Source organism: Canis lupus, chromosome 3, assembly GCF_048164855.1.
Source record: "Canis lupus baileyi chromosome 3, mCanLup2.hap1, whole genome shotgun sequence".
NCBI lineage: Eukaryota > Metazoa > Chordata > Mammalia > Carnivora > Canidae > Canis > Canis lupus.
Genome location: NC_132840.1, coordinates 72,594,087 through 72,619,507, shown reverse-complemented (window position 1 = coordinate 72,619,507; position 25,421 = coordinate 72,594,087). Strand labels below are relative to the sequence as shown.

Here is a 25,421-nt window from a genome sequence, read left to right as displayed (position 1 = left end):
TACAAGGAATAAATTAACTCTAGTCACTTGATGGAATGAGATCATGGAAGGGAACATAGTTTGTGTTAGGCGTTGGTAATTGTGATGTTGATGCTGGCCCAGGAAATGAGTTGTCAGGTATGCCGTCATCCTCATTAATGGTTGATATTATTTCTCAGGTTGATAGTTGTATGAAGAGATGATTTTCCAACTCCCATCTAGGGCTTCAAAAATTTAAAAGCTACAAAAAAAGAGTGAAATACAGAGGAAAGTTTGCTGCCCACGCATACCCTGTAACCATCCAGATCCCTTTCCCATAGGCAATTGGTGTTATCAGTGTCTTATATATATTCTGAGATATTTTATGTGTATATAAGTAAATGTGTATATCTATTTACTGTATCCTTCTTTTAAAACAAATTATAGTAAATTCTGCACACTAGTCTCTGCCTTTTTTCACTATTTCATCTTGAGGATTATTACATGCAACTGTATAAGAAGTTTTCTAATTAAAAAGAAATGCTTTACAGTATTCCCATGAAAGAATGTATTTTTTTTTTTTTTTTAGTCCCCTTGTGGATGACTGTTTGAGTTACTTTGAATCTTGCTAATATAAATAATACTAGAGGGTTTTAAGAAATATGTTAGGGTTTTATATTCAAAGGTAAATGTTTTATAAATGCTTTAAGTCATGGTAGAAACTTGTTATAGTTTCAGTAGCATCTCAGATCTGTGTAACATGTTCATAAATGTCATATTTGAGTCTTACTGCAATCCTGTGAGGTAAGTCCAGCGTTTTGCCCAGAAGGCAGTAGATATCCCTTCAGAACTAGCTTGAGTGACAGAGGTAGAGGTAGAAGAACCAAGGGCTTCTGAGTCCCATTGAGTATCTTTTCACTTTACTCAAAATGGGGATGTTCCTGCCAGGGTGTAGAGAAGTTCGTGGTGGGAGAATAATATGAAATAAAACTGGATGAAACAAATGTGAGAGAGAAAGAGAGAGAGAGAGAGAGAGAGAGAGAGAGAGAGAGGATCCTGTTTGCCAGGGCAGAGAGGGGCTGGGTATCGGCCTGTGACAGAGGCATAAAGGTGTTTAGGCACTAACAGAACATCATAAATGAACTACCATGTTGGAATATGGTGGCAAGGTGAGCCAAAACATGGTGGTTCTTAGAGAAACTGGCGACTTTCAGAGTTCCCTAGCGTAGATTAGCAAAAAAAGAATACTTAAGATCTGCTAAGATAATGCATTTGGCATAGGTCATAAAACAGAAACAGGCAATAATAAAAACATAGGATTTTCTAAAGTCCCCAGAGTCAGGGAGGGGATGTAGCAATCTAATGGCAAGGGAATGCTTGTAGTGTTGGTCATTTTTGGCCTCAAGACCGCGTACTGGGGGAGGGCCTTCTATAGAGTCCAGATGAAAATAAAAGAGGGTCGGTTAAGTCAGCCGACAACTGGACTAGGGAGAGTGAGAATTGTGGAGGACAAAATCAGTATGACTCATACTTTCGTCACATGGTCAATACTGTTTGGAAATCTGAGTATAGGCCGGGTTATTAGCCTTCCATCATAATTACCATATGCTAAGTGCTTGCCGTGTTCTGGATACTTAGAACAGTATGCAGGCTAACCTCTCAACAACTCTGCAAAGAATCTGTTGTTACACCTAGTTGAGGAAGCTGAGGTTCGGTTAGGTAACTTGTCCCAGGCCACATATATCTTCAGTGGTAGAGTTGAAATTTATAAGTAGGTCAGCATGATTCCAAGGCTTTTTGTTCTTTCCATGATACCAGGCATTAGGCACCAAAAGTGAACAACGGAATTCCAAATAACCAGAATTCTGTCACTGTCATTGGAACTGTTAATATGTAACCAGACACTTTGCTTGTTACAGATGATTTAGGCTGAAAGAGTGAAAGGAATGCTAAGGAAAAGCGACCATTGGAGATTGTAAGATCTGGGCAGACTCACTCCAATAACTGTATAATTTAAGTTAAAGTCATGCTCTTGCCATGTATGTGTAGCTTTATGTAAGATTCTCTAGTGTCCCCTTCCCCCATTAGATTGCGCTTTCTGAAGTCCTTCTCTGTAGAGATTATATAGCAGCCAGAAGACTGTAGCTGATGGTAGCCAGGACCTAGAACTTACTTTGTGTAGAATGTCTGGGGAATCCATATACAATAAGACCACTCACTGTAATTATGAATTCTTCTATTGTGAAGTTTGAGGGAGTAAGAATCTTCTTGACTTAACAGATTTTGGCTTATAAACGTTAGCATCAATTGGATTTTATTCCCTTCAATCCTTTTACATTATCCTCAAAATATTGGAGAATACTTAATGGATAATTCTTTTGATTTATTTTAACGACCATCATAAGGAGTGTTAATATGGGAGGTTGACAATTTGGTGAAATAACCACCTGGAAGCCATGATTCAGCATTAGTCACTGGCTTTTCTGCTAGGTTACACTCCCCCATCCCTCGCCTTAATGTGGTGAGTCTCAGGCATTTGATTACCCAACTATCAAAGAAACTGACCTTAGTGATAACCCAGGCACATTTCCAGATAGTAAAAATACTCAGGGAAGGAAATTCATCTGCGTTAGCTAGTGGTATTACTTCTCTAGAGAAATGTTAGTACACTTTCCAGATTATATCCTAGAATATTACAAAGATGAATGACCATTTTAGGAAAAATGGTCATTTGCACTGTTAGTATTCTTAAAAAGTGGAAGCACAACAGAATGTACTTTCTGGACATGTTCATTTTAGTGCTTAATAATATGGGATCAGTTTTATATCTCTCTTGACTGACTTTGAAAACCATGGATGATTTGGGTTCACTCTACGTGTTTACCTGATTTCTCACCTTTCTGTGTTTCTTCACTGTCTCATGAAATTGCCATGTTTAATCTTTCATTAAATTTTTTTTTCCTAGAATGCCTATTCTTTGTTTCTTCCCTTTTTTCTTTTCTTCTATTTATCCTTGTAGTAATCTACCAATATTTGACTGTCTGCTGTGTTCCAGGCACTGTAGTAGGCATTGGGATAGAGAGGTGAACAAGAGAAGGACATGGTATGGTCTCTGCCCACAGGAGCTTACATTCTATGCTGGTGTTACTGGTTCCTCACCTGACCTGCCTTCAAGGTTTAGGTCTTCTTCTTCCCTTTGTATAGTCATCTTGGACTTTATCCCTCACTAACCCATCTTTTCTATGAGCTACATTACTTTAAATTTGAATCACACAGTTTAGTGCATGGTGACAGCTCATACTGTGGGCCGATTGTTGAAGTGTCTTAGTCTCATCTTACCAGCTAGAGTGTAAGTTCCTTATAGGCAGAAGCTGTCACAGTCTTTTTTGTCCTCTACAATGCTGAGCCCAAGTAAGTGGGTGATAAAAATGTTTTATTTCACCTTGCCGGGCTGAATGTCCCAAGTAACACTAGAAGCCATTTTGAAGATTATGCTAAAATTAAAAAAAAAATATTTATTTATTTGAAAGAGTGAGAGAGAGAGATTGAATGAACAAGCAGGGAGACAGAGGAAGGAGAGAGAATCTCAAGCAGAGTGCAGAGCCTGATGTGGGTCTTAATCTCACAACCTGAGACCATTATTGGACACTAAACCAACTGAGCCACCCAGGTGCTCCTATGCTTTTTTTTTTTTTTTAAAGAAATTTGAATTCTTCCTATTGTTTGCCTAACATTTGCTGCTTCTCTTAATCTGTGCTGAAGATGAATGAAAATGACCCCACTGATTCACTATCTGCATTTGTATTATTTTCTAGTGGAGAGTTTGTATTTGAGCTGATTATTGCACACCTTCTTATCTAGTTCCCCTTGTGACTAATGAGGAATGAAGTTCATGGCTAAGGAATGGAGCTGACCTAATGCTGATCTCTTAGTACTGTGCCTGTAATCTTTAAGGCTTAAAGTTCTCACCAACTATTAATTCACTTAAAATTGGAAGCAGACACTGTAGTAATTTAAAATGTAAAATTGAGCTCCTCAAAAAGATTAATAGAAATGGGAAATAATCTTTTAATGGGATCTACATTATTTATATTTATGTGGTGTTAGAACTCAAAACTCTTCCTGAATACTAAGTGAAATATGGCAACCTAACTGTGAAGGAAGGAGGCTGGATCACTGAATTAAATGTTTTTCTGAATGTGCTAAAAGCTCTGAGGTAATGGCACTGGTGTTGGGTATAAGAAGGAAAATTTTCTTTGAAGAGAAGGAGAGCAGAGGGTACTGGGAAGAGGAAATGCTTGCCTGCCTACACCTAAAAATTGCGACGATGAGTGTATTGAATTGAAGACCATAGAGCAGGAGAAAAGGAAACCGTTTTTCCTCTTGAGGTAATCCTAGTTCCTGACTTGAACAAACTGTCTGTTAAGAAGAATTATATGACAATATGGAGATTTGAACATTGATATTTGATGTCAAGCAATTACTGTCTTTTTAGGTGAAATGATAATATCACAGTTATATTCAAAAGAAAAAGTACTCACCTTTTAGAAATATATGCTGAAGTGCAGAGGGATACCATAATATGGTATTGGGGTCTGCTGGGGAGAGGAAGAGATGGTCAAGAGTCTAGAGTCCACTGGCCATTTATTTATAATTTTGGTGGCCGGCTGATGGAATAAGGCTAAGCAGGGTTTTTTGTTGTTGTTTGCTTGCTTCTTTTCTAAGGATAAGCAGTTTTTATTAGGCCAATGGACTTTGGCATCACCTTTAAACAAAGTATAGGAGTTGGATTGCTGACAGTAGTGTGTGGGGACAACATCCAGGGAAGGACAATATTATGTTTGGGGGAGAGTGGATGAATTTGAAGTAGTAAGTTAATTAATCAATTATAAAAAATATTTAATTTCCACCTTTGATGTGGGGTTTGAACTCATGACCCGAGATTAAGAGTTTCATGCTCTTCTGATTGAGCCAGCCAAGCACCCCTGGATTGGTATATGTTAGATAAATGGGATGGAGTGGATTCATAAAGGAAATTATTTTTTAGCTGAGGCATTTGGACTTGATCTTATAGGCTGTAGAGAGCCATTTTTGATTCTTAAGGTACCTAATTATTAATTTGATTTGATGATAATGTAGTGTATTATTAGTTATGTGCTTTTGCACAGAGAATAGAACTTGACTATACTTTTTAAGTTATTTTTCACATAAATTGTTTCTGGAGTGCCCCAAAGGGCTGTTCAGGGACCAGAATTAATATTTCTATTTTTAAAAAGGGAGGGATGGGCTTAGTGGTTGAGCATCTGCCTTTGGCTCAGGGTGTGATCCCAGGTTCCAGGATTGAGTCCTACATTGAGCTCCCCACAGGAAGCCTGCTTCTCCCTCTGCCTGTTGTCTCTGCCTCTCTCTGTATGTCTCTCATGAATAAATAAATAAAATCTTTTTTTAAAAAAAGAGAAACACTGGATTCAGATCTGACATACTGAGTTCTGAGCTCCTTCTACACATTTTACTTATATTAAAAGTAATTGTTTCCTGTATGACTGATTTTCTTTTTTATTTGAGGTGTGTGGTATGTATAGGTGATGTTGACTTTAGGCATTTACTGCCTTTTCTTACCTGTCTGCTTCCTCGGAAGATACATACTTTTTGGTTCTTTATTTTTTTTGTGTGGTCCTAGCCAATTTTCCCCCAGCAATTCAAGACCCAGCACTTCATTTATCCCGTCCTGCCAGTTTGGTTGCCGTGACACATCTGCCCAGTGTAATGTAACGCCGTGAACCCATGCTTCTAATTCTACGCTATGTATCCTACTTTCCTGCCACCCCTGAAATTTATAAAATGAGATAATACAGCTTTTTCTGAGATTCTTTGTGTCAAAGATTTGAAAGTAATCTAATGGAAGGTACTATAAACATCTTAAGAAATACTATAATTTCATAGATTTCCCCCCCAAAATAACATTTTAGTCCACTTCATTAAGACCTTATTTGTATTCAATAAAATGGAACCATTTTAAGTATACAGTTTGCATTTTGACAGATATATACAGCCTTGTAATGACTGCACCATCAACATGTAGAACTTTGCTATTATCCCAGAAAATTCCTTTAGTGCCCTTTGTATTCCTTCCCACCCTTCTAGCCCCAGAAAACCCCTAGTTTGCTGTCACTGTAGGTTATCTTTGCCTATTCTGGAATTTCATGTAAATGACCTTAACTAGGTGGTATCAGCATCCCATGTTTAAGATTCATTCACTGGGGGCAGCCCCAGTGGCTCAGCGGTTTAGCGCCACCTTCAGCCCAGGGCGTGATCCTGGAGACCTGGTATCGAGTCCCAGGTCAGGCTCCCTGCATAGAGCCTGCTTCTCCCTCTGCCTGTGTCTCTGCCTCTCTCTCTCCCCCCCCTCTGTGTTTCACATGAATAAATAAATAACATCTTAAAAAAAAAAAAAGAAAAAAAGATTCATTCACTGGAGCGCCTGGGTGGCTCACTCAGTTAAGCTTCTGCCTTCAGCTCAGGTCATGATCTCAGGGTCCTGGGATTATGCCCTGTGTTGGGCTCCGTGCTCAGCAGGGAGTCTGCTTCTCCCTCTTCCTCTGCCTCTCCTTGTGCTCATGCACATGCAGGCTCTCTTTCTCAAGTAAATAAAATCTTAAAAAAAAAAAATTCAATCTTTGTTATGGTCTGTATCAGTAGTTTGTTACTTTTTATTGCTGAGTGGTAAATCTGAGTAGTGTTACATTGTATGGCTATAACAGGATTTGTTTATCCATTTTTTTTATTGATGAACATGTGAATTGTTTCTAGTTTTTGGCTATTGTGAATAAAGCTGCTAGGAACTTGATGTGGAACTTTGGGTGGACTTATGTTTTCATTTCTCTTGGATAAACACCTTGGAGTGGGAGGACTGGGTCATATGGCTGGTAGGTGTGTGTTTAGCTTTTTAAGAAACTGCCAAATTGTCTTCCAAAGTGGCTTTATAATTTTACATTCTGTCTAGCAGTATGAGGGTTCTAGTTGCTCCATATCCTCACCAACGCTAGGATGAGAAAATTTTAGCCATTCTGATAGTTGTATACACTATCTTTTGCTTTAACTTTACATTTTCCTCATGACTAATGATATTGACATCTTTTCATGTACATACTTGCCAACTGTATATCTTTGGTGAAATACTTGTTCAGATCTTTTGCCTGTTTTTAAAAATTGGGTTATTTTTTTAATGTTGAGTTTTGAGAATTCTTTGCATATTCTGGACACAAGTCATTTATCAGATAATGCTTTGCAGAGATTTTTCTTCCATTCTGTGGCTTATATTTCATCCCCTTGGTAGTGTCTTTTAGGAACAAGAATTTTTATTTTGAATTCCAGTTTATTCATTTGCTCTTTTACGAATTGTGCTGTTGGCATTTACTCTTCATCCTGTCTTTTCATTTTTTAAAGTAATAAAGTAGTTTGGGATTTATCAGAGCATGGCTAGAAGTCAAAGAGTATTTCATTTTTATGTTGGGTAAGAATCACTACAGACAAAATATTTTCTATGGGATCAATTCTTGAATTTTCTCTGGCACAATGTTTCTAGCAATTAGAAGTCAAATGCAGTGCAGAATATTTTGAGTGTTTCTAGAGAACTTAATTTGTAAGCTGTTTAGTTACTAATTACCTGTCCTTTTCTATAGAAAGAACTTAACTATTTTAAGGCGCCTTTTTTAAAGGAGGCTGTTATAGGTATAAGAGTCCACAAATCAAGATCTGAGTAGTAGCTAATAGTCAAAAAGTATTAAATTTGATAAGAGAACATGCTCAATCATATCGTTAATCCTAATTTGTGGTAGTGCTTTTCAGTTGAAAAGAAATGTAAGCTATTGTTAGGTATTAACCTACTACCGGGTAAAATGCCTTGTAGCTGAATTGGAGGAGTTTTGAACCAGTCTTTATTACTCAGTTTTGAGTGTCCGTAATTTCCAAGAATGAAGAAAAAGGAGTTAAGATTGGGAGGCAGTAATTAGTATGCTGTTTCTATTTAAAATACTTTAGGAGATAATGACAAAAGCATAGGGTTATATAATTTTTGGTGTCTCTGAAATGATAATGAAGTATGTTACAAATTGGATAAAGCGAGCACTCTCAGTTTAAAAAAATTTCTTGATGGTTATGGATAGATTATACAGAGGTGATTTCAGTATTAGGAATACTGAAGGACTTTGACCTTAGTTTTGAGCCTGCTTTCTTTTAACTGGTCTATGAATTCTTAACGCTGCACTCTTTGCACACTTTTCCTAGACCTTGATGCCATGCTCGTTGACATGTGATAAAGTTATCTGTGTACCTGAAGAGGTTTTTTTGACTGAATACAGGACATGGAGTGTGCAATTTCTAACATTACTGACAAGGTCTGTCTTTCTCTTAAAAGATGAGGAATCTTAGGAGTCTTAGCTAAAAATTTAAAGCCTGAGTGTGCTGCCCTCCTGATCATTTCTTTCTGCTCACATCTTTTTTGGTAAATCAGGCCAGAGGGATTGTTTACCTTTTGAATAAAAAACAAGTAGATCCTGCAGTTTGTTTTGGTTGCAAATATCCAGGCAGCTGAATTTAGATGGAGCAGAAGATGCTGCCCTGCTTTAGTGGATGTTCTAGAAACCAAGAGACAATGCCTGTTACTTACATGGTGAAAGGTAATGAATCTAACGAATCTCTTCTTTCCTTTGTGAGGAGAAAGAATGCCACCCTCATCAATTTATGACTTCATTGTAGTTATGTTCGTATCTTTTGAGATATGGCTCCTAATTGTTTTAGCTTTAGCGGGTTTGAGTGATAGTTTTAGGACAAAGGGGGAGGGAATCTAGTTACAAGAACTGGCAGTTTTTATCACTTTTATCAATTCAAGTCTAATGACGTGAAGAATAGTTAGTATTGGGCAGATCCATATGTAATGTATTTTGTTAAACGTCAGTAGTTTAAAAAAAAAAAAAAAAGTCCAAGTAGTCATATAATTCGTTATAGCAGCTGAAAATTTTGTGATGCAAGAAACCAGTGAAGCTAATTCCTGATTCACCCAGAGCAAAGGAATTTAATATTCTAACTTCAGCAAAAGGCAACTAAAAAGCAAACATGAACCACTTTATGTGGCTTTCAATTTGTAGGAATATTTTGTTCATCTTTCCTCATATGTTTTACTTCTTAGTCATTTGCTTCCAGTAGTTTCCAAATTGGTTGAGGGAATTAAGGTGGTAAGTGAGTTCCCTGTAGTACAAGATTTTCCTGCTGTGAATATGAACCACTCTTTCTGGAAAAACCCTTCCATTGGCAGTCTTCTTGAGGCCATGTACTTCTCTGCACTTAGTGATTTGGGGGCTGAAGCCTGTGTTTAGTCAGAGATGACAAATGGTTCAAATTTTTTTTTTTTTTTCCAGTTTAGTGACTGAGAAATGATTCAGAATTGAAACTAAAGTGAGTATGGAGTTACTTGCAGTTACTCTTCAACCGTTACTGTCTGCTACTATTAGGCACATTTTGGACATGTGGTTTCCATTTCGATATTCTGTGTTACGTTGCTAAATTTCTTGTCTGGTTTAGACACTTTGCCTTTGGAAATTAGGTTGGAACTAGCTTTGAACAGGACCACTAGAAATTGAACACTGTGGTCCATTTGGGAGGAGAACTTGGCATATTTTTACTTAAAGGATTCTTAGGAAAATTTTGATAACAAAAATATATTTTCCAGATGTTACAAGCTTTGGAGGTTAAGTATTTGTTGAGAAAACCAGGAAGCTTCTGATTCCTACTGAAAATATTAGCCTTTTAAGCTAAAGCTATCACTCAGTCCTTTTTTCTTTTATAATTAAACAAAGGTAAGTTTTAAAAAACCATGTTCATTGTAAATACAGAGTTCAGTTTATAGAAGTTTATAATGAAAAAAGCAAAGTGCCTCCTTCCTCCATTCCTGATTTTACTCTCAAGAGGTAACTACTATTAACATTTTGGTGTGTGTCCTTCCGTAGCTTTTCCAGGCACATGCAAATATTTGTAGGTAGATTTGGAGGGTTTATTTTCTCCTTACATATATAAAATCTACTTTATTTCCCCACCTCCCCCCCCCATTTTTCTGTTAGCTTTTTGGAAGGTTGCTATTAATTTTCCTTTTTTTTTTTTTTTTTGCTATTAATTTTCTTAACTTTTGTGGTATCTTTTATTTAAAAGGTTTTATTTTGCTTATTTTTTTTACATATCTTTATAAAAAATATGGAACATTTCACGAATTTTCTTCTCATCCTTGTGCAGAGGCCATGCTAATTCTCTCTGTATCGTTTTAGTTTTAGTATGTGTGCTTCCAAAGTGAGCACAAAAAAAATTTTTTTTTTTTTTTTTTTAAGTATAGTTTCACTATGACTTCTGGGTTTTATGGTATCCTTAGGAGTGTAGGTACCCATCCGAGCATTAAAAGTATTCTATGTTTTCTTCTAGTGCTTTGTAAATTTATTTTTGATGTTTAGGTTTTACATCTACTTAGAATATAGTTTCAGAATAATGTGAGATAAGGATCTGGATTCCCCCCCCCCCCCCCAAAAAAATACTGATAGCCAGTTGTTCTAATAGTTTATCATTTACATACTTATTTGAAATGGTTTTGTTAATATAGTCTTATTTACTTATTTAAGATTTTATTTTTAAGTAATCTCTGCACCTGTGGGGCTTGAACTTGCAACCCCGAGATGAAGAGTTGCAAGCCCTACTTGCAGAGCCAGCCAGGTGACCCTTAACATACACTCTTGACAAAGGGTGCTTGTTTGTGTACCTGTACTACATGTTTTAATTACAGTCACTTTAGAGAATGTTTCGAAATTTCTTTAACTATTACAGTTGATTTTCCCTCTCTTTTTAAAGTAGACTAATCATAATCATGAGCAAATAATAATTTGGACTCTCCCAATGTTTATGCTCCTTTTTTAGTGACAATGTGGAAGAATAGTTACAGTGATAATAGTACCACCTAATATAGTGGTTCTCAACTTTATGTGCACAGAACTTACCTGAAGGATCTTATTAAAATGCAGATTCAAGTAATTGCACTAGTAGGTATTTACCCAAAGAATGTAAAAATACTAATTCAAAGGGATAATGCACCCTGATGTTTATAGCAGCATTATCTACGATAGCTAAATTTTGCAAACAGCCCAAGTATCCATTGACTGATGAATAAAGATGATATATGTATATATATATATATATATATATATATATATATATGGACATACAACAGAATATTAGCCATCAAAAAGAATGAAATCTTGCCATTTGCAATGACATGGATGGAGTTAGAGAGTATAATGCTAAGTGAAGGGATTCCCTGGGTGCCTGCCTTCGGCCCAGGGTATGATCTTGGAGTCCCAGGATCGAGTCCCGCATCGGGCTCCCTGCATTGGGCTCCCTGCAGGAAGCCTGCTTCTCCCTCTGCCTGTGTCTCTGCCTCTCTCTCTGTGTCTCTCATGAGTATAATGCTAAGTGAAATAAATCAGAGAAAGACAAACACCATACGGTTTCACTCATGTGGAATTTAAGAAACAAAATAAGCGAGCAAAGGGGAAAAAAGAGAGAAGGAAATAAAGAAACAGACTCTTTAACTGTAGTAAACAAATTGCTCATTGCCCGAGGCAGGGGATGGATGAAATAGGTGAAGAGGATTAAGGAGTGCACTTGTTGTGAAGAACGCTGGCTCTTGTGTGTAATTGTCGGATCACTATGTTGTACACCTGAAACCAATATTATGCAGTTATGTTAACTAACTGGAATTTTTTTTTATTTTTTGTTTTTTATTTATTTATTTATTTATTTATTTATTTATTTATTTAACTAACTGGAGTTTAAATAAAACAAACAAAAAAAGATGGCATATAAAAAAATGCAGACTCAGTAGGTCTGGGGTGGGCCTGCGTTTCTGACAAGCCCCTATGTAATGTTGATTTATAGGTTCATAGACCTTACTTTGAGTAACAGGGGGCTAATGTTTGTTAAACATTTCATTCTAGTCCCTGTTCTTAGTGCTTTCTGTGTATGAACTCAGTTAATCATCTTAACTCCACGAGGATTATTATCTACTACTTTACCAACAGAGAAACGGAGACTTGGAGAAATCTGTAACTTGTGCACAGCGACACTACCAGTAAGTGGAAGAGCTAGACCCAGCCCAGGCAGCGTTGGCACCTTCAATCTCTCAAATAGATTTCCTCACCAATACTGGATATTATTTTCTCCTACATGACTCAAATGGTAATACCTTTAGTTTTTGTTTTAAATTAATAGACTTTATTTTTTGAGCAGTTTTATATTTACAAAACTTGAGCAGAAAGTACAGAGAATTCCAGATATCCCCTTACTTCCCCATTCCCCATGACCCCCATTTTCCCTAATATTAATGGCTTGTGTTAGTGGGGTATATTTATTACAGTTGATGAGCCAATATTGATATGTTATTGATTAAAGTCTGTAGTTTACATTAGGGCCCACATTTATTTTGTATAGTTCTGTGGGTTTGGACAAATGCATAATGTCATGTATCTACCATTATAATATCACACAGAATAGTTTCACTGCCTTAAGGATTTTGCTCGCTCCACCTATTCATTTCCTTTCCTCCGTCACCTCCAGCTCCTGCAAACACTTATCTTTTCACCAGCTCCATAATTTTGCCTTTTCCAGAATATGGTATGGTTGGAATTGGACATTAGGCACCTCTTCAGATTGGCTTCCTTCACTTAACAATGGCCGTGTAAGGTTCCTTCCTGTCTTTCTGTAGCTTGGTAGGTCTGTTCTTTTAATCACTAGGTAAATTCTGTTGTCTGGATGTACCTTAGTTTATCCATTTACCTGCAGAAGAACATCTGGGTTGCTTCCAAGTTTTGGCAGTTATGAATAAAGCTGCTGTAAAATCCACCTGCGGGTTTTCCTATAACCTAAGTGTTCTTTTCTTTCTTCTTCTTCTTTTTTTTTTTTTTTTTTTAAGATTTTGTTTATTCATTTATGAGAGACACACACAGAGAGAGGCAGAGACACACAGGCAGAGGGAGAAGCAGGCTCCATGCAGGGAGCCGGATGCGGGACTCTATCCTGGGACTCTAGGATCACGCCCTGGGCCAAAGGCAGGCGTTAAACCACTGAGCCACCCAGGGATACCCAAGTAGCCTGAGTTTTGAACTCTTTGGGTAAATACAAAGGAGCATGATTGTTGGATCATATGATGCGTATGTTTAGTTTTGCAAGAAACTGCCAAACTGTCTTCCTAAGTGGCTGTTTGGTTCTGCATTCTTACCAGCAATGACTGAGAGCTCATGTTGCTCCACATCCTTACTAGCATTGAGTGATGTTGGTGCTTTGGATTTTTGCCATTCTAATAGGGGTATAGTGGTATCTCATTGTTGTTTCAATTTGCAATTCCCCAGTGACATAGGACGTTGAGCATCTTTTCATATGCTTATTTGTTCTCTGTCTATATCTTCATTGGGAGGGTCAGATTCTTTCGCCCACTTTAAAAATTTTTCTGTCTTTTTTTTTTTTTTTTAATTGTTGCATTTCACAAGTTCTTGGTGTATTTTGGATACTTGTCCTTAAATCAGATATATGGGTGTTTTGTTTGTTTTATCAAATATATGTTTTGCAAAGATTTTCTCCCAGGTTTCGGCTTGTCTGTGCCTTTAGTTTTTACCATTATGATGATGCTTGCCCTTGAATTGTGACAAATAATGATTAAGAAAGTTTCCTTCTCTTTTTGTCTTTTTCAGAGCGTTTTTCAGGCATGGTATTCAGGGAATCTTTGAAAATTATTTGGCTAAATAAATAGACTAAGCAAGGCATGTCTGTTTTGTTCTGGATACTTAAGAACACATTCCTTATGGTGCTGTATTTAAGAATGTAATTGAAAATTTAATTCCCAATCCTTGTGAATAGTTTACTCTTCCTCCTTCCATGATCTCTTGTCTCTTTAATGTTTATGTTGATTGCTTGTCCAGCATCCTAATCTCATTCTGGCTTGATCTTTACTTTAGTGACTGTCTCTCCACTTGTCTGTAGCAGTCTATTCTTGGGGCTGGACAGACCGCCACCTCTGGAGTCATAAATGTGGAAATTTTGCTCTCTGAACACAATTTCCTGTCTTTTTAGTTGTGCCATTTGCTGAACTTAAGTGTCTGATTTCACTGAGGCCTCCAGCCCCTGAAATCTTGCCTGTCTCCAAATGTGTGACACTCTTCCTGGCATCACTTTCGTCCACGTGGACATAGTTGGTCACTTTCAATGAGTCAGAAGTATCCTCAGTTCTCCTGCAGCTTTGTTCTGCTGTCCCACATGCCGTGCACATCTCCAGCTGAGGATTAACAATACTGCCCATTTTCCGTGTTTCTGCTTTAGGGCCTGAAGAAATGATGGAATTGTGTTTATTTGTCCAGTTGCCAGTGCGTGAGTTCTGCCCTCATCTGTGCCTCTTATTGTTAGTAGCCCTCGTAGCCGTGTGGAGCTGATTTCTTTTCTCCTTTGCCAGAATGACTGTCCTTTCCAAATCTTTACCCCTTTTTGGTGAGCTCACGTTCACCTTCCTCTATCACAAGATTCCATACTGAAACAAGCCTAAAAAAAAAAAAAAAGAAAAAAAGAAAACCAAAGAAATCTGTTATTTCTTGTATCATACCTTCTGTTACTCAGATAAAGAGAACATTCCTAAGTTTCACATGCCATTTCTAGTTGTCCAGTCTCCTCTCTCCTCTCTGAGCCCCATCTCCATTGGCCTTTTGTCAAATTCTTCACATGCCATACATACTCTTTCTTAGCATTGAGTCTTTCTGTCCATCCTTCCCTCTGCCAGACAGATTTTCTCTTTCACTGTTTAATTCACATTCATCTTTGGCACTTAATTTATATGTCACTTCCTCAAAGAGGCTTTTCCTGACCTTCTATTTGCCTGAAGACAGATTAGACTCCCCCCTGAAATAATAGTAATGAGACCAACAAGAATAATAGCAGCAAACATGGTATTTATTCTATGCTGGTACTGTTCTAAGCACTTTATATATATGGGCTTTTAAATTTTTAAAAAAATCTTCACATCAACCCTATGAGTTAGATAGATGGGTAAATAAATAGGACCTAAAATTATCCCCATTTTATAGAGGAGGAAACCAAAGTACAGAGTGTTGTCACTTGACCCAAGTCACACAACCATTTGGCAGCAGAGCTGGGATTTTCACGCAGCCATCAGGCCTCAGAGCCCGTGTTCTAAACCGCTGTGCTGTAATATAATGCTAATTATGATGGTGTAATTTTGGTTAATGTCCACCTTTCTTGGTAGGCTGTTAGTTCCTGGAGTTCAGAGATTGCACCTATGTGGTTAATTTTTGATTGTCCAGTGCCTTGAACAGAACCCAGCAGCAAGTAGGCTGTGACAGATCCAATCAGCTAGCCATTCTGCTTAAGTGAGTGAGTAAAAAGAAGCTTTTGGTGTGAGCATCTTCAGATTCTGTACCTTCTGCTTCCACATACTCAGCACCCTGGATCGAAAAAATAGGTGCTTGCATTTATTTATTTATTTATTTATTTATTTATTTATTTATTTATTTATTTATTTATGATTTTATTCATGAGAGACACAGAGAGAGAGGCAGAGAGACAGGCAGAGGGAAAAGCAGGCTCCATGCAGGAAGCCTGATGTGGGACTCGATCTCTGGTCTCCAGGATCAGGCCCCGGGCCGAAGGCAGGCGCCAAACCTCTGAGCCACCCAGGGATCCCAAGGTGCTCACATTTATTTCAAAAGTAATCCCTGGGCAGCCCCAGTGGCTTAGCGGTTTAGCGCTGCCTTCGGCTGGGGTGTGAATCCTGGAGTCCTAGAATCGAATCCCACGTCGGGCTCCCTGTGGGGAGCCTGCTTCTCCCTCTGCCTGTGTCTCTGCCTCTGTCTCTCTCTCTGTGTCTCTCATGAATAAATAAATAAAAATCTTTAAAAAAACAACAACAAAAGTTAATCCCTCTATCTGTTGACTTTCTCTATCCTCGGGGTAATATCTGTACTTTGTGGCTAAGGAGAACTAGTGTCAATGTCCATAAACTGAGTGTCCTTCATCTTCTCTGTCCCTTAACGTTTCTCACCTTTCCAGAGGTGTTGGCTACGAGCCAGCAAAGTGTGTATCTTCTGAGCAGGCACAGACTGTGTGGTCGCTTAAATACACAAAAGGGAGTGTATGTAATATGCACAGTAGTTTAAGTTTGCTTTTATATTAAAAATTAACTTCCAGTATTGAATTATAGTTTTGCAAGCTGTCACCATTGAGGGCAGCTAGGTAAAGGGTACATGGGATCTCTATTACTTTTTAAAGTTACATGTGACTCCAATTATTTCAAAATAAAAAGTTTAAATAAGATATTAAATTATGGAGACCTCTCCACGTCAGCATATAACGTGCTGACTTCTAACTAACTACACAAGACTCCATTGTATAGATGAGCATTTCTTTATTTTACCTTTCCCCTACTGATGGACTGGTAAGCTATTTTTTTTTTTTTTTCATTTTTACCAACTGCTACAGGGGGAACAGCCTTGCGTTCATAGCTTTTTCCTTGCTTGGGGATATACGCACGGACAAATTTTAGAAAAGGAGAGGGGATCAAAAGATAGATGCATTTGGAATTTTGATGAAAGCTGACAGGCTGCTCTCCAAACCAGTTTATACTTTCATCAGCAGTTAGGATAGAGCCTGTTCTTCTGCATTTACCTGCACTATCCTGATCCTGTTCCTCTATCTTTTCTTTGGGATTTGAAAAAAAAATTAATTAGTCCTCTTCCATTGAATATTTCTCCTTCTCTGTTGGCTCTTTGCTGTCTGCTCATCCTCTGTCAAATCCTCCTCATTGATAAGACTTTCCTTTAATACCTAAGTGCTTGACTTGTATTTATTTCTTATATGACAACCCTAAGAGGTAGTTCCTGTTGTTATTCCCATTTTACAGGTAAGGAAGCTGAGAGATAGAGAAGTTAAGTGACTTGCCCAAGGTCACCCAGATAGTGAGGAGCTGGAAAATGATATAGTTGGTCTGACAGCAGAGCCTGTGCCCTAACCACCACATTCTAAGAAGGGGTCGAGAAACTTTATTGCCAGCTGCTCAAATCTATCCTGCGGCCTGTTTTTCATATAACCCAGCCAATATGCTTTTTACATTTTTAAAGGTTTTTTTTTTTTTTTTTTTAAAGGGACAGTGTGTGACCCACAAAGCCTAGAGAAAAATTTACTTATTAAATGAGATTGTTTTTGTGAAATTATTTAGCATAGCACGGGGTCTTAATAATAGCTTTGGAAAGGGGGCATTATTGGCATTATCATCACCCGGTTTCTATGCCACCTCTTTCTGCTCCTGTAAGCTTAGGGCGGTCTGGGTGCCTTCATTGAACTGCTCTGGGAGGGGTTTTTAGTGCCGTGTAGCCAATACTCTTATCCAATTGAAACTTTGGTTCTGAGTTCTTGTATCATTTGATGCTAACTACCCTTTTCTTTTGCAAATTGTTTTTACTTTACCTTTTAAAACCGGAGTGCCTTCTGTGTTTGCTTTTTCTCTACCAGTACACTACTACTTCATAAGGTCCTTTGGTACTCTTTCTCTACCAGCTTTATAAGGGATGGTATTCTTCTGGATTCAGTCCTTGGTGCCCCCTCCCTGCCTTCTGCCCCACTTCCTCTTCCTTTCCCTCCTCTGAATCATGGAGCCCTGCATTTGGATGGGATTCCATCCTTCTCTGTCTGAGCAGCCTCTCTTGGTTTCTTTCTCTTTAAGAATCGAGAATAGTAGTGCCCACCTCAGGATTGTGTTGATTAAATGAAACCATGAATGTAAAACCCTCAAACCGTGTCTCATTGGCAGCAAGTGCTTAATAAATAATAGCAATAGGAATAGTAATAATTGTATAGCTGTGTTGCTGTTCTAACTCAGTACCTCTAGCACTTCCACCGTTCCTCATGTCCACATAGAGATACTTAGTCACCTGCTAGAGACCCACACTGAGACACTTCCCTAGATGCTCTCAACTCTTTCTCTGGCTTCAGTGTTGAGTGGCCATGGCCTTAATTAAATCACTTATTTTCTGCCAGTCTTAGTTTCTCCATTTTTGAAATGGCAATGATAATAGGAACTCACCTTATTAACATTGAATGAGATCGTTCTTTTTTTTTTTTTTGAGATCGTTCTTCTAAAAGTATTGAGCATAGCACTGGCGTGCTCTAACTAACAGCTTCAGAAATATTAGAAGGGTGCTTGGCTGGCTCAGTTGGTAGCGCATGCAACTCTTGATCTCGGAGTCATAAGTGCAAGCCCCACATCATGGGGTAGAGTTTACCTTAAAAAAAAAAAGAAATATTAGAGCCATCATGACCATTAGTATCAGTGTTATTATTATCATTCATTCATTCATTCATTCAATCATTCATTCATTCATTTATAATTCCTGAGAAACACAGAGAGAGACAGAGGCAGAGGGAGAAGCAAGGCTCCATGCAGGGAGCCTGATGTGGAACTTGATCCCTGGACTGTGTGCAGGATCATGCCCTGAGCCAAAGGCAGATGCTCAACTGCTGAGCCACCCAGGTATCCCATTATTACTCCTCTTAAAATTTGATCTTCCTTTTGCCCTGTTCTGCTCAGAACAGGAGCCTCAGCTTTTTCCATCTGTCTTCTCTTCCTGATCCTTTACAGGCAATTAGTCACCAAGTACTGTTGATTCTACCTCAGAAGCATTTGCTCACATTCATCCACTCCTTATCATTTCTTGACAGTTATTGTGTAACCTTCTAATTGGTCTCCTGGCCTCTGGGCCACCTTCCACCTTTCATCCAGATTTATCTTTATTGAAGACAGATCTGCTCACATCACTCAGGAGTAAAGGCTTCAGATGAGCCCCTCTTACCTGAAATATAAAGCCTGCAAGGCCCATAACACCTCAGTCTTTTATGGCCCCCTCTCTTGTCCCTGGAACCTAGGAGTCCTCCATGAGAAGATGATGCTTCTGACTATTCCTTGACTGTACCAGGCACTCTAAAATCTTATCTGGTACCAGGAGGGATTGCTCCTCCTTCATTCTTATTGCTTAGAGTGCAGTCCCTCCACCCACTCCCGGCAAATAAGCAACCCTCCAATCCAGATACCTTAATCTGTCTTGGGAATGCTTGGTGGCCCTTCTGTGATGAGCCTCAAAAGATGCCATGCTCTCTTTGGTCTGGACTGTCCTTCATTAATAATTCAGTAATGCCCAACATTAATTGGTCCTTCATTAATGGTCAGTATGGTGGGCCGTTCAGTCCCACCTGAGTTAGGAGCCAGACTGGCTTGGTTAATCATGTGCCTGTAGAACTGGGGTAAAAGTGTTCAACCTATCTGTGCTTCAGTTTTCCAATCTATAAAAAGTGGATATTAGTCTTATTGTGAGAATAGTGAATTAATATAGGGAAAATGCTCTGAATAGGCCCTGTGCAGACTAAGTACTTCATCAGTATTGGCTGTTGTTATCATTATCACCATTGCCGTCGTCATTGTCATCATGATCATGATGCTTTTTGATCTCTTAATAAGCATCTCTTACATACCTCTGTAATGACATTAACTGCTTTGTATTACATTCACTTTTTTGTGTATGTTTCCCAGTAGACTATGGCTTCTTTGAGGGTAGGACTGTTGCAACCATCTGTGTCATCAGTATCCAGTACACAGTGGACCCTGAGTAAACATTCAATCAGTTTTGCTGTTTGCTCAGCCTATAATAAAGTCCTGGATCCTCCTGCATTTCAACAGTCAGTATCTCACATCTTCTGGAAATGATTACTTTCTGAAAGTATGGCATTAGAGGCACAAAACTGTTTTAGGACCTCAATAGGCTCTTCTACCAGAAATTTACTATAACAAATGAAGCTTCCATTTGAAGTGGACAGAGTGCAGCTGATAGTGTTGCAGTCTTTGGGCGGAAGTTTCTCCCAAAGTGGAAGAGAGCTTCTAATGTTGTTTGTTAAAGGGACACAGTCCAAAGCTAGAAAGTCTACTTGTTATCAGATCTTTTTTTTTTTTTTTTTGATATAAGTAGAATTGTTTCTGCCTTTTTAACTTTATTTTTTTTTTAAAGATTTTACTTATTTATTCCTGAGAGACACCCACACACAGAGGCAGAGACACAGGCAGAGAGAGAAGCAGGCTCCATGCAGGGAGCCCTATGCGGGACTCGATCCCGGGACTCGATCCTGGGACTCGATCCCGGGACTCCAGGATCATGCCCTGGGCTGAAGGCAGGCGCTATACCGCTGAACCACCAAGGCATCCCCAACTTTATTCTTATAAGCCTGTTGAAGATCAAAATGTTAAAACTTCACCCTTTTAGTGATTCAGAGAAGAGATTTCTTTATTGTAAACATGATCTGGAGCTCAGAATGAAGCCAGATATGGGATCTTTATAGACAAGTCCAGAGCATTAAGTCATTAAGCTCCATATAGTCTGGTTACACTGCCAACCCCAACACCTCCCCAGGCCTGGGCTATTGTAATGGTAACTGATCTTTCTGCCTTTAGGCTCTTCCCTCCAGTCTGTCCTCTCTGCTGCTGCCATATTAATCTCTCAAAAGCCTTGCTTTATTTTTCTCATGTATTATAAAAAAAAAATCTTCCAAGGGTCTCTCATTGCAGACAAGGTGAGTTCAAAACCATAGCTTGACATTCAGGATGCTCTACAGTCTGACTCGTGTTCTACCTTCTTTTCCACTGTACCCTGGAATGAACTTTGTGGCTTATCTGGGCCAGTAGTGATTCCTGTGATGTGAATTGCATTTTTATTTTTTGACCTACTCAGAGTAGTTTCCATGCTTTTTCCATTTTCCTTTTGAAATTCTGCCTCTCTTTTAAGAGCTGTATTTGAAAACCTTTTTATTTTTAAATAATTATAGATAGACTCACAGGAAATTGCAGAATAGTACATAGTGTCCTGTGTTCTTTCCCCCAGCTTGCCCCAATGATGATATATTGTATGATTGTAGTATAAGATCCACTTTAAAACTCCATTTTGAATAATAATCTAGGAGAAAAAAAAACCTGTTCCTTCATTCTTAGTTAGGTGGGTGATCAAGCTGAATAGTACGGTGTCTGGTCCTTGAATGGAAAAGGGTATGGCCATGTGGTATCAGAAGACTGATTTTATCTGCCTTTATGAACTGGCCTTGAGGATAATTCCAAAACAGAAATTTCCAAAAGTGGAATGGGTTTATAACCTCCTTACGTAATTAAGTGGGGGTATGGTACTCATTTATGAGATGCAAATATTCTAGTCTGTTGGTTAAGCTAGTTTCAATATTTGATAGCCATACCATTTATATTCTCTTTTAATACTTCTGTTCTTCCTAGAGATTATGTATTTGTAAAATAAACTAGTTGTTGAAACACATTGGATCCGTGAAATAAAAAAGTTTATTTTCCTCATGCTCATTTTTTTAAAGGAAGGCAAAAAGATTTGTAAAGGAAAAGATTTCAGGAAATAAAGCTTATTTTCCAAACTGGAACCCTCATACGTTGCTAGTGGGAATATAAAATGGTATAGCCACTTTGGAAAAACAGGTTGGCAGTTCCTCAAAAAGTTAAACATAGACCATATGACCCAGCTATTCTACTGCTAGGTATATACCCAAGAAATTAAAAGCATATGTTAACACAAAACATGTACACAAATGTTCATAGCAGCATTATTCACAATAACCAAAAAGTGGAAACAACATGAATACCTATCAACTGATGAATGGATAAACAAAATGTGATCTTTCCATACAGTGGAATATGTATCAGCCATAAAAAGGAGTGAGGCAATGATGATACAGCAATGTGAATGAACCTGAAAACACTGGGCTCAGTGAAAGAAGCGAGGCACAAAGGGCCACATAGTGTATGATTCTAATGTCTACAATAGGCAACTCCATAGAGATAGAAAGTAGATGAGTGGTTGCTAGGAGCTACAGGAGGAGGATTGACAGAGAAAGGAGGAGAGTGACTGCTAATGGATGTAGAATTTCCTTTTGGGGTGATGAAAATATTCTGGGATTAGACAGTGGTGATGATTGCGCACAGTCTTCTGAATATACTAAAAACCATTGAATTGTATATTTTAAAAGGGTGAATTTTATAGTATATGAATTATATTCAAAAAAATTATTCTTCATTTGCCAGTATCCGATTTTGTTGTAGTTTGGAGCAATACTTGTTTGCTTGGTGTGGCGGTACATGTATATGAGGTTTCCTACATTTTGAGCCCAAGTGAGGCAAGAGATTTTTGGGAAAAGGGAGTAACTTTGCCAGCCGTAAGCCTGATAACTGCTCATTGCCCTGTGACCCACCCTAGTGGGCAGAGTAGAGGTAGAAGCAGATCAGTCAGATAAGGTTGGAATTAACATCTTTTCAGTTCTACGCAAATTTGTTAGCACATAGAGGGATCAAGAAGTATTTTAAACAAAGCAGGTTCTGACCTGTTAAATTTGTTAGGTTGAAGTTCCTGCCATTCTGTATTGGATGTGAACCTCACAGATCTTTTTTAGTAGATACTGGGAGATAGAAGTCTTGCCTCATTAAAGAATTAGAGGGAAAGTTTTAATAGTTTTTTTTTTTTTTACCTGTACAGTTACATGCATTTTAATTAATTTTTAAAAGGTGAATCAATCTGGTTTTTTGTCTAGGTGTTGAAAACAGGATTTTCACCAATGCCATACTTATTTTTTCCATATTTGCATAGAAAGCCTTTTTGTTTTTCTCAAATTAATCTGTTTGTTTGTGGTGTAAAAGTCATAGTATATATAGGAATGGTACCAAGATGGTAGCTGTCCTGAACCAGTACGCTTTGGCAGACTGAGCTATATGTAGGTTATAAAAAATAAATCGTATTGCCATATCTGAATAAGGCTTTAATCTTACTTAAATAAATGTATGACAGATGGGGAAAAAGTAGTATGATCTGCCTAATGGTAGGTAACAGCCACTGAGTCTTACTATCTGCCAGGCAGTGTTGTCAGTGTTTTATATTCATCATCTCACCGAATCCTCACAGCTGACTTAATCATTTGATTTAAAAAAAGTAAGAAAGAAAAAAAAAAAGTAAGAAAGAAAGCAAATCAGTACAACATAGATGTTCTTAGTGACTGACATTTTTTCTTAAACTGTTTTAACGCAACAAAGACTTACTGAGTTCTAATAAATGAACCTAGCTGTGTGTGTTGGAGGACCGGTCTTCAAACCGTGGTACGTGTCTAGAGGTATCTAGGCTGGGTGGTTTTAAGAAAGTCAATTTCCTGGGTCTCAACATTCATTTACGCTCTTTCCTGAAATTGATTTGTCTGAAGACAATATCCACCTGATCTTCCTTCTTTCCTACCCTCCCTTTAGCCCTGGTCCTTCTTACAGTTGACAAAAGAAAAAGCCTTATTTTCTTTCATCCTGAGTCTCACCATTGTGTGTTTCTTTGAGGTATAAAATCCTCCAGGGTTCCAACAAAGAGATAGTGAAAACATTGGCATCAAGCGTGAAGCTTCCTTTTGTCAAGGTGTAGATCATCTTTCGTACATTTTATTAAGACCTGCAACTCCAAAAAAGGAAGTTCCTTTTTATGTTTACTTATCAAAATCTGTAATATATTTGCATTGTTTTCATCAGTTATATACTACTAATAATACTAACAGGAACTCAATCTAAAGGAAATACTTTAAGGAAATAAAAAATAATTCACATGCATATTTTTGTTACAGGATTCCTAAGTATGATAAAATAAATTATGCTAAAATAAGATACTGTGGAGGAAAAGGAGAAATCTAATTCAAGGAGAAAAAGAAATAATATTTTATATAAGAAAGGAAAATGCTACTCTTATAGTTTTAAAATGGAGGATGGTGGGTATCCAGTTGCTCAAGTGTTTAGATTTCATTGGCTGCATTTAAATTAGTGATATAATTGTATTATTACTTAGATGTCAGTTTCATATTGGCATATAGTACTCTATAAAGGAAAGTTCAGCCTCTGTAATGATTGAAAGTTTTAATGAAAAGTTTTATATATCATCTTAAACATATTCAGTATATTCTTATTTTTCCCCTCTTGGTTTGATTTTTGGGGGTGTTTGAGTAAAACTTTTTGAAGGATAGTATTCTACAAGATATAGAGATCCAGAGGAAACAATCTCTCTCACCCCCGCCCCCCCGGCAGGGGAAACAATTTCTGCCCTCAAGTAGCACCATAGTTGAATGATGGAGTGGGGATATATATATACATAGTTTGGCTTAAATAAAGCCTTTATGGGGCATATTTTGCTGCTTATTGACATGGGCATTGTGCCTTGGTATTGCATCATGCTTATTAAAATGACCTTTGAATAGTGATTTAGCTCATATGTACTCTGTTTCCACATAGGCTATTGTGTAGAACAGAGAGGAATTGTTTCTTTCAAAAGACAGAAGGATAGGAAAAGTGCCCACTGCACTTGCCACCGATGAATAGAAGGTCTCTCTGTTGTTGTTGAGTTCCTGTGGTCATGAAGGGCACGAGACAGGGAATCAGGAGACCCTAGTTGTCCTGACTCGAGCACGGGCCATGTGACCTTGACCAAATCACTTCACACATTTGAACTCCAATTTCTTCGCAGGAAAAAAAATTTTAACTGGGTGATCTTATAGCTCCCCAAATTTAGAATCCATCAGTTGATTTTATACATTTTTACACAGTGCATTAGTTGTAGAAGTGGTAGCTGTAGCAAGCGTTAAGAAAGAGATGCCAAAATAGTGTGGCGGATTACTTGCTCATTGTAAGTGATGTTGTGGAGAAGGATAGTTAACTACTCGTTAGTTATCTGACGTGTGACTGAGACCATCTGTTATAATGGCCTGTCAGAAGTGTAGTGAGACTCACCACAGCCCTTTTTTACTTAAAATTTTAAAAAGGGAGAATTTTCCTACATGTTTGAGAATTAGAACAAATGCTACACAGGATTAGTAACTGAGAATCCCTATTTTAGCTTCATACCAGTGCCTTTAGTGAAAGCCACGTATTTGTACTGTGTTGGCAGAATATTAAACTGGATTATGGATTACAGACAGCTCCAGGCCTTGCTCTTTATAGGTCAGAGGCGTAAACCAATAGAGCAATTACTGTTCACCCTTGTCGTGGATGGGGCCTCCTAGCTTCTTTATGGAGCTAAAGTGAGACTCTCTGGAGTAGTTCCACCCGAATGGCTTTGCTGGGGGCTTATGAGGCTTACATTCTGAAACCGATACTCTTGTAGTACAAGAATAACTACAAACTGATGTGGAATTAGGAGGCCATGAGGGGAGAAGCCATATGCAGCTCTCATTCTCGAAAGTCCCTTGGCTGATGAACAGAAATTTTTCCCGTCAGTAAGCAGTATTCGGTTATATATTGACAGAGCCTCTCTAAA

At 38.1% G+C, this 25,421-nt stretch overlaps 1 protein-coding gene and 1 non-coding gene across 12 annotated transcripts in view; one reads left to right on the top strand and one right to left on the bottom strand.

Annotated features, from left to right (window-relative positions):
- Nucleotides 1–25,421, top strand: part of SIK3 (SIK family kinase 3) — a 241,726-nt gene that overhangs the window by 20,944 nt on the left and 195,361 nt on the right. Inside the window, exon 1 of one of the 11 annotated variants that reach the window (XM_072822150.1) lies at nt 12,207–12,228. The exons of the other annotated variants lie outside the window; for them this stretch is intronic. Within the exon in view, the coding sequence (XP_072678251.1) occupies nt 12,217–12,228 (12 nt within the window). The 5' untranslated portion in view covers nt 12,207–12,216. Of the gene's footprint in view, nt 1–12,206; nt 12,229–25,421 lie in introns of those variants that run through there. 11 annotated transcript variants of the gene reach the window in all.
- LOC140631352 (U6 spliceosomal RNA) lies at nt 10,198–10,304 on the bottom strand. Its single transcript, XR_012028978.1, has one exon. It is a non-coding gene; the product is annotated as a U6 spliceosomal RNA (small nuclear RNA).